Below are 9039 nucleotides of genomic sequence, written 5' to 3'. Positions count from 1 at the left end.
AAATAAAAAATAAATAAGCAGAAATTTTAGGTTATAATCGTTCAAAAACAATAAATATACTTTTAAAGTAAAATTTCAACAATCAAATAACTTTAAACAAATATCAAATAATTCTTCAATAATTTTATTCAAGTTTAAGTTACTAAAAAGTCAATGACTACATTGCTTAATTTGATTATTTAAAGCAATTTAAATTATTTTTAACATTTTTTATGGCATAAATATTTATATTTATGAACATACCTTTCAATTACGTCAATGTGACAATCATTGTCATTGTCATTATCACATGGTAGGTACAAAATGCAGCAAAACAAAAATTTCAAAACAAGTTTCTCGTTTCTTACAATAATTTTGATTTGTTTTCTTTTTCCATTTTTGTATCAAAATTGACATTTAGAAATTTACTGAATCAAGAGTGTGGTTTTTAATAAACAATTTCAAATTAGAGTGGCACTGGCAATATAATTTAAATGGAACTAGAAGACGGGTTGGATGACTTATTAGCAAACATCGAGGAACCGACTCCTCCGAAACTGATTAAATCTAGTGAAAATGATACTAACATCGAATTGCCTGGTATATTATTGTATAACGTTGGATATTCATGAAAATTTTGTTTCAGAAATTACTACCAACACTTAATATGTATTATTTATTTACCTTGATTGCGTTCTTATGACTGTGTTATATGCACTACCCATTAATGCACTACACATACCTATCTATATGCATATACAAACAATTCTATTTTGATCCTTATCAGAGATACAAAATCTAATATTAGCTTATAACTACAATTTTATTTGTAATGGTGACAAGAAAAACCAGTAAGTTTGATTTACAAATTATTGAACCGATTTTGATAAAAAAAATATTTTCAATCAATAAATATATTTTTTCAGATAAAACAATTTTCCAAATTGGTTTATAATTGACAGAGTTATGATGTATTAAACATTAAAATAATGACCTAATTGTGAACCTCCTTTTTTGAGTTAGTTAAAAATGTCTGATTATCTTATCAAATAATGTAAATCCTTTTAGAATAATAAATACAAAATCTGTGTTTCAATTTTATATAGATATGAAATTAATAGATACATAGATGCCTTGAATGTTATATTTATATATCAATCTATAATCACAATGATCAAACATTTCTGTGATGCTCACTATGCTGTTCATGTCAGTAGGTCATTCTTACCTTTCTCTGTCAAATGCTCCATCAGCTTTAGGACTGCCATTATAAGGTACAATAATGATAGGTAACAATGTGTAATTTCTCTTACCAGTGTAAAAAGAAATCTCTTTTCCAGTTATATATTGCTATCTTAGATCATAATTATTATATACTCCTTTTATGTATATAATGAGAATATGTATAATAATGTATATTTATTTCAGGAACTTCTAAAGACATTTTTAAACCAGCTACATCTAAAACACATTGTGTTTTGGTGAATCAGAAACAGGTAAATAAAAGTTCATATTTATTATCATGTTAATCAGGTAGGAGGTGAACATTTTTTACAGTATATTTTTTTTAACCTTCTCATTCTATTACACTTTTGGGCAAAAGTCTTCCTTAATTCCTTCCAAGATTTCTTGTATTATTATTTAATAATAGCTTTATAATGTGGACAACATATTTACTGATTAAAATTTCTAAACTCATAGTTAACATCATGTAAATTACCGACTATAAATTTAGGTATTTTGTGCCATAACTTTTTAATGTATTTTAGTAATATAGGGACTAGAAATAAGGACATAAAAAATGGTACAATGTTTTACTGACATTTTTATTTTCTGTATTAAAAATAACAACAGTCTTAAACTTAATAATTATTAAATGGTGTGAACTTAAATATCCTAGGCTAATAAAAGTTATCCACTTACATATTACAAGTGACTCTACAATTGGTTTACAACAATGATTATGTTCAAAGTGAAGTGTTGTAAAAAAAAGAATATATGTAAAAAGTAATGAATAAGATGTATTGATGTCTAAAAATTTGTGTATTTATGTACATTTGAAAGATGTGTATGAGTGTGTTGACACATCCATTCTCAATGATAATGATATCCTTATTTATAAAATAAACTCTTATTTCATTTTGTATATATAATAATTTTTAATTAGTTGTTAACTTAGTTTTTATAATCATAAAAACTATACTTTCAAACTTAAAATAATTTTAATGACAGTTACACAACCCCAATTTGAGTTTAAAGTAAGTGTAAATAATTGTATGTGTATTTAATATGATTATGTCTTTTAGCGAGGGAATCCTTTATTAAAATTCATAACCAGTGTACCTTGGGAATATGATGACATTATACCAGATTATGAAGTTGGTAAAACTATATGCCTGTTGTTCCTGTCTTTAAGATATCACAACTTAAATCCAGATTATATTCATAATAGATTAAAAGAATTAGGCAAGAAGTATGAACTCCGAGTACTATTGGTACAGGTATGTCTATGATAAATGTTGCTATGGTACATAGGTCACATTGTCCAGATTCAGCAAAATTTGCTTGCTTGAATATTTTTATATTTCAAATTAGAATATTGTTTGTGACATTATTTTATTATATAGTATAATTTAAACTTATATATATATAGCCTATACCAAGACCACACACAAGTTGGTTCTATAACCAAGGGGTGGTTATATCTTTCTTGTAGGTGTCGCAAGAGACGACTAAGCGAGGGCAAGGCCTGGCAGCAGTGTTTCACTTAAAATGTCTCTAAAGCCTAACTGCGGATACAAATCCGCCTGCCAAGTGTGGCAACTACTAGCAACCCCCCCAATTGGGAGAGGCTTATGTTCAGCAGTGAAAAGTTAACGGCTATTATGATGATGATGAAACTTTTTTTGATACCACTGAGGTAGCAAACAAGCATACGCCCCACCTGATGGTAAGCGGTTACAAAGATAAGGTAGTTATAAATATTCGAGCAAGGGTAAACTTATCTCTGAAAAAGTTCTCTTTTTTTATTAAGCCAATCCAATTTATTGCACTATTATATATAGGTAAATGAAATCATGGATAAAAAGTTGTAGATAACAAAGTTTTACTGAATGGACCATGCGCATAGCTTAGAAAACTACTTATTATATCTAGAAATAAGTCAATTTTATTGAAATCCAAAAATCGAAAATATGCGATCGTTGTAAATTAAACATGTACGCAAATTATCGTCCTATGCCTAGTATCGTCGTAGCATTTTTTTAATGGATGATAATGGAATGATAACCTCGCCTGCGCTAATAGTATACGCTGGCGGGGCACCAGTGAGGAATGATAAGTGAGAATGAAAAGGCAGGTCAGTTATCCCATCGTGATGAATACACCAGGAATTCAGCATGATGGTTTTCAGTGAGGACCACATGAAGATCGACCTGACCGGGTATATTGCTAGCATTGCGTCTAATAGTCCGCATTACTAACAATCCCTTTCCCCCTTGTTGTAGTATTAGAATTAAGGATTTATTTTCTGTTATACTATTTATGTGTGTATTTAAAAGAGAGAGCATACTGCATATAATATGTGTATCCATTTTCTCTTTTCAACCGATCTAAAAGAAAGAGGTTCTCAATTTGAATATATTTTGTTTTGTTCGTTGCCTAAATTCCATCAGTTATAAACCGATTTGGAAAAATCTTTTTTTAACTGAAAGAATATACGAACAGATTGGCCATATAGAAATTTTATTAAAATCGGTTTAAGTTTAGTTTTTGGATTAAAATAACTGGGTTTGTCACAATTGCAGTCAGTTTTTTTTGGGCACAATTTTAAATTGTTTAAATAGAATTTTAATCGTGGGACATTATCAGAATATGCACTTATTTAAACATAGCATAAATTTGTTTTGGTATATAGGTAGATTTGAAAGATCCACACGTTCCATTGAAGAATTTAACTAGGATATGTCTTCTGACAGACATGACTCTCATGTTGGCGTGGAGTCCAGAGGAAGCTGCCAGAATTATAGAAAACTACAAAATATATGAGAACAAACCGCCAGACAGGATTATGGAAAAAATTGAGAATGATCCGCATCAAAAGGTTAGTTAGTTTAGTAGCACAACTTAGTTCTTGTAATACAAGCAAGTTTTTGATAAAGCAGGTAGACATGTATTGTTTAGTTTAGATGAAAAATAAAGGTATGTAAGTTTAATAATAAAAATAAGGTAAGGTAAATGTACGTTTAAATAAAATATAAAAGTGAAAACGTGGAACATATCACTTTGTACTCGTATGTGCTATCTAGAGAACACCATATTATATTGTCATTATTATATTGACAATCAATCTGTCTATAGGACACTGTAGAAGGAATTTCGCTACAAATATTAGCTACATTTTTCTTTGATTGTATGCAACACTTTTGAGGTTATTAGTTGATTTTATGGAAGTCGCGTCGTAACTATGTTTCCCTGTACAGCGACTACTTGAACAGTCTTCTGTAATGATTATCGGGTTTTCAGTTTCATAAGTTTTTTCCAAGAGACTACAGCATGGGGTTCTTCAAAATGGCAGTTAAAAGTTTTCGTCAGATTTTGCAACGTAATTGTATGCCTGATTCGCTTTCCAAGAGGCTGTATGTATGATTGATTACCACTGTCGATGAATGATGGGAATTGAGGGAAGAATAACGATGGTCTAGATAACTCGGGATAAGTAGACTTTATTTATTATTGAATTGTAGAATCTGGCGTGTATATGCTAAAATTTATAGTTTCTTAATTAGATTTCAGACTAATGAACGGCAATGCTGACTTATAGATGTAATGTTTTTCACAAAAAAACATCAGCTTGTTTTCTATTCCAGATAATTAACGCTCTGTCATCAATTAAACCAGTAAACAAAACAGATGCTATGACACTGATAACAACATTTGGCACGTTAGAGAATATCATAAAAGTGTCAGAGCGAAGGCTCGCCGAGTGCCCAGGAATAGGGGCTACTAAAGCAAAGAAACTTTACAAGGCATTACATGAACCTTTTTTGAAAAGGGGAAATTTAAATAAGGATAAAGAAACAAAAAGCCAGGAATTTGATGTAGAAATCAGTGAAGCAGACATCGCGTCGCTTGATAAGCAAGTACAGAGTGAATAGTGTATTGATAGAATAAAACAATAATTTTAAGTAGTAACTAATATTGTCGTTTTTTTTTTAATTTTCCTATCTATTGCCTCTCTAGGGTACGTACTTTTCAGATTTATATGTCACATTTCTAACCGAAACACTATCATACAAGCACAACAGTTTAATGGCAGAAAAACGAGTGTTACAGAGATATCAATGCTGACTGACTTTTGAATGGAATTTTCCTCTGGTTAAAATTAAATGTACTTTTTAAAAAAAAGTAAAACCAATTTCAATTTGAAATTTATAAATAGAAATAAACAACACGCTTCATCAGTGAGATTTATAATAGGCAGCGTACGTTTGCTAGCCGTGTTTTTCAAGATTCGTAGTGTCATGCTGATAAAAAAGGCGGTAAAATGGAATGGACCATTTTAAAACTTGTACAGAATTATGAATGAAAATAAGTGCGTATAATTAATTTTAGAGGTAAAATAGCTGGGGAATAGTATCAGATAGTAACTTAATCGTTGTAAGTAATCGTTTTATAAGTTTATTTTAATGACATTAGGTTTAGGTAGTGAGGCAGAGACGAGTTAAGTAATTAATTGAACAACCTCAATATTAATTTTGTTGCGTAAAAATTTCCTGACGTTTGTATAAGTAACCATATAATTTTAATAAAATTACATAGTTTAGTATTAGTCGTGCTCGCAGCATCAGTTATGCTGCGAATTACTGCATATATTCACAAAAAATGTATCCTATATTTATATTGATTGGCCCAGATACAAGTTGTCGACACATCAAATAATTATTATTAAAATCTATACAGTTTTGCATAATATGTGTACAAACATGCGTATACTTACTGTAGTACAAATGTACAAATACTTGCATACTCAGCTTACCTAGTATGTGTTCTCAAGTTTATGTTATTCTATAACAAGTGGACGATATTTCCTTCCGAACGGTCAAGGATTTCGAATTAAATTAGTTTTTTATTGCATCGCGTCGCTTCTAATCCAAGAAGGCTCGCTGCGACCACGGCTGCAGGCCTGCAGCGTGCGTCGAACGGGGTTCAAAACAAAACAACAGCCACCAGCGCTCAACCGGCTTCCCTCGCGGTTGGACGCGCGTCGCTTACTTGCCGCCGCACTTGCTTACTAGCGTAGCGCTAAAAAACTTTAGGCGGGAATTTTTTTTTCTTAAAAATAAAGTTAATGTGAAGGAACCTAATTTATTCTGCTATACGTTAATTAGTATGAATTAACAGTTTTTTTTAGATATTTTTACGATTTTTGAGCTTTAATGTATCTAATTAATTAACTAAATAATTACGTTGCCTTAATTTGGTCATCTTTTAATGTGACTTACAGTGACTGAAACATTTGTGATTTCAAACTGTGTTGTGGATTTCTGTTGATCCTAAGGATATAAAGTGTGAACACGAAAACAAAGAGGTGTTGTGTTGACTTTTTTTAATAGAGAGTAAAAAAAAGTTTCTTGGAAATTAGCTACCTATGGTGAGTGTATTATCGTGTTATTTGTTTGATATTTATTCATAGTTTTATTTAACTTTATTAAATGCATACCTACGTATGAAAATGTCAGTATATAGTTATTAGGTAGTTAATTGAACTTCTAATACTATTAATATTTTTATTATCAAGGATGCAAAGTAATATCTAGTATTTCTACACATTTATTTTATTGTATCTTTTGATAAGTATATATGCATCTGTTAATGTATTTATTAATTCAGGATAACGATGTGATAGCCTAGGTAAATAGGTATTATACCTAACTTGATTTTCGTATTATTATCACAAGAGTGCTTATGGCTTACATTTATTACAGACACGTTTTTCAAATCTCAAATAATTGATAATTATGATAATAAACGTTTCTTTGATAAGCAAAGGTTTGTATAGTTTCTATTATACATAACTACTTACAATATTGTATTAAACAATTTATCCCTTTTTCACTTGCTATAGTTGTGGCAATGAAGATGTAGCTCATACATGTAACTGAAAGAATTGAGAGAAATCTCCTCTCATTCCCTCCTTGAAGAGATTTGATGACTATTTACCACAGGTTCTAAAGAAAATTACTCCACAACAAAAAGTATCTGAGTGATGTTTTCTGGAAGATCTCTACGAAGTAAATATTAGATCAATGAGTTATTAAATTATTTTAAAATATAGGTAACACTATATGCATAACTATTCTTTAATGTTTTATTAAAAACCTCATTAATGTGAGTAATTTCAACTAATTAACGCGTTTAGAATATAATAGCAGAAGCTTGAAACGGTGCTGTGGATTGAGAAAAAAGCATTATAAAAAGTTGATGAGAATACATCCGGTTCTCATTGCTCCAGGAACCCAATTCTGATAGATAATTTATAAAATGATTGAGAACAATCACAATAGAATGTCGATAAACTAATTTATTAAGCGTATAATTTGTAAAACTAACCGTTCATGACATTACTTCCACAGTTTTACATAATTCATGTGTGTCGTACACAAATTAAAAAATGGTTTAAATTGTTACTCTATGACCATTCTATTGACACCTACATTTCGAGCATAGACATTTGGAGCATTGAGCCCCAAAAGTCCTCTTGAATTGTCTTAACCTATCCATTCGCGCTAATGAAATGCAAAATGACCGTCCTACGTTCAAATATCCCATTTGCGATGTCGTAAAAACTACGACTACTAATTTAGTCGACACGACACCCGCGCAGAAATGTCGCCGATTACCAATTTGTATAATAATATTATAATGATTTAAGATTTTGAAAAAAGCAATAAGTAATAGGTATCTATTAGGAAATAATAAATTTTATTAATTAAGAATTAAAATATGTTGATTCTTTAAGACTAAGTAGTTTGAACAATGTGCAACACAACTCCCATAATGTTTTCCTTTTTCTTAGATTATTAATAAAGATTTATATCCAAATATGTAGTTAAGTAAAGATGGCAAAACGGGGTATTTGTTTATCATATTAAGAAAATGTATCAAGAGATTAGTAGGATTATCAGTTATTTTATAGATATAGTGAAGAAATCTAAATCGGGGCCTGAGATAAAAGAGTATCTGTTGAGTTTCTTACGGGCTCTTATACATAACAAATTTCCGAATCCTGCGTTCATGAAAAATAACGATTTACAAGTGATTCGAAACAAGTCTACCTATTTGAATAAAGATGATTTGAATTTCTAAATTTCGGTTGATAACAACTGTTTATGTTATCCATGCAATCATTTTATAAAACTACTAGCGATCCGGCCCGCCTTCGCATGGGTTGATAGAATTTTTGAATATAATATATAGCCTATTATTCGCTGATAATGTTGTTTTTTATAGGTGAAAATATTTTAATAATCGGTTGAGTAATTTTTGAATTCATTAATTACGAACAAACAAATCTTTCATCTTTAATTATAGTATAGCTATAGACTTACACTCTTATTCATAAAAACGTCAAACGCCTCATAAACCTACTTTAGCTATTGAACTGTTTTGTCTTTTGTGATACATTCCCAATTTGAAATAAAGTGATAAAACATTTCAATAGCTAAAATAGATTTGTAGTAGATATAAATTTTTATGAATAAGAGGGTTAGTATTTTATTTATTTCTCCAGCCAATGTTTTTTTGTCTTTCATGTTTCAAATAACCATTTGCAACATACATACGTTAATCACAATAATTGTGTGGTGTCACATTTAAGCAAATTTAGTAAATTTCATTAAACGACTCTGATCAAGATCGAAACCAAATTCGAATGTATTTTTTGTTTGTTACCTCTTAACTATAAAATTCAATTGTAAACCGATTGGTTGGTCCTATAGAAATTTTATCAAAATTGGTTTTGTAGTTTAGTTTTTAAACCAAAATAACTGCTTTTGGCAC

At 30.0% G+C, this 9039-nt stretch overlaps 2 protein-coding genes across 3 annotated transcripts in view; both read left to right on the top strand.

Annotated features, from left to right (window-relative positions):
- The first annotated feature begins 292 nt into the window (after nucleotides 1–292).
- LOC113515379 (DNA excision repair protein ERCC-1) lies at nucleotides 293–5176 on the top strand. Of its 2 annotated transcripts, none has more exons than XM_026899561.3 (5): nucleotides 293–579; nucleotides 1408–1475; nucleotides 2286–2480; nucleotides 3896–4081; nucleotides 4848–5176. In XM_026899561.3, exons 1-5 carry the CDS (start codon nucleotides 474–476, stop codon nucleotides 5133–5135), a joined length of 843 nt encoding a protein of 280 aa, XP_026755362.2. In that variant the 5' UTR covers nucleotides 293–473; the 3' UTR covers nucleotides 5136–5176. The 2 variants fall into 2 exon arrangements, with proteins under 2 accessions (XP_026755362.2, XP_052749186.1); XM_052893226.1 differs by lacking the exon at nucleotides 293–579 and adding an exon at nucleotides 599–830.
- Nucleotides 5177–5322: 146 nt separating this feature from the next.
- The window catches only part of LOC113515705 (uncharacterized), a 114531-nt gene continuing 110814 nt past the window's right edge, over nucleotides 5323–9039 (top strand). The window contains exon 1 of the mRNA XM_026899979.3: nucleotides 5323–6631. The gene's annotated coding sequence lies outside the window, so the exon portion shown is untranslated. The remainder of the gene's footprint in view (nucleotides 6632–9039) is intronic.

Source organism: Galleria mellonella, unplaced genomic scaffold (genome assembly GCF_026898425.1).
Source record: "Galleria mellonella isolate WM207_F2 unplaced genomic scaffold, CSIRO_AGI_GalMel_v1 utg173, whole genome shotgun sequence".
Lineage (NCBI taxonomy): Eukaryota > Metazoa > Arthropoda > Insecta > Lepidoptera > Pyralidae > Galleria > Galleria mellonella.
Note: the sequence above shows the minus strand (reverse complement) of the source record. Positions and strands in the feature narration are given on the sequence as shown.

Coding starts and splice junctions, on each gene's coding strand:
- LOC113515379 (XM_026899561.3), top strand. CDS start 474: ATGGAACTAGAAGACGGGTTGGATGACTTATTAGCAAACATCGAGGAA. Junction 1,476..2,285: donor TTTTGGTGAATCAGAAACAG/GTAAATAAAAGT, acceptor TATGTCTTTTAG/CGAGGGAATCCTTTATTAAA. Junction 2,481..3,895: donor TCCGAGTACTATTGGTACAG/GTATGTCTATGA, acceptor TTTGGTATATAG/GTAGATTTGAAAGATCCACA.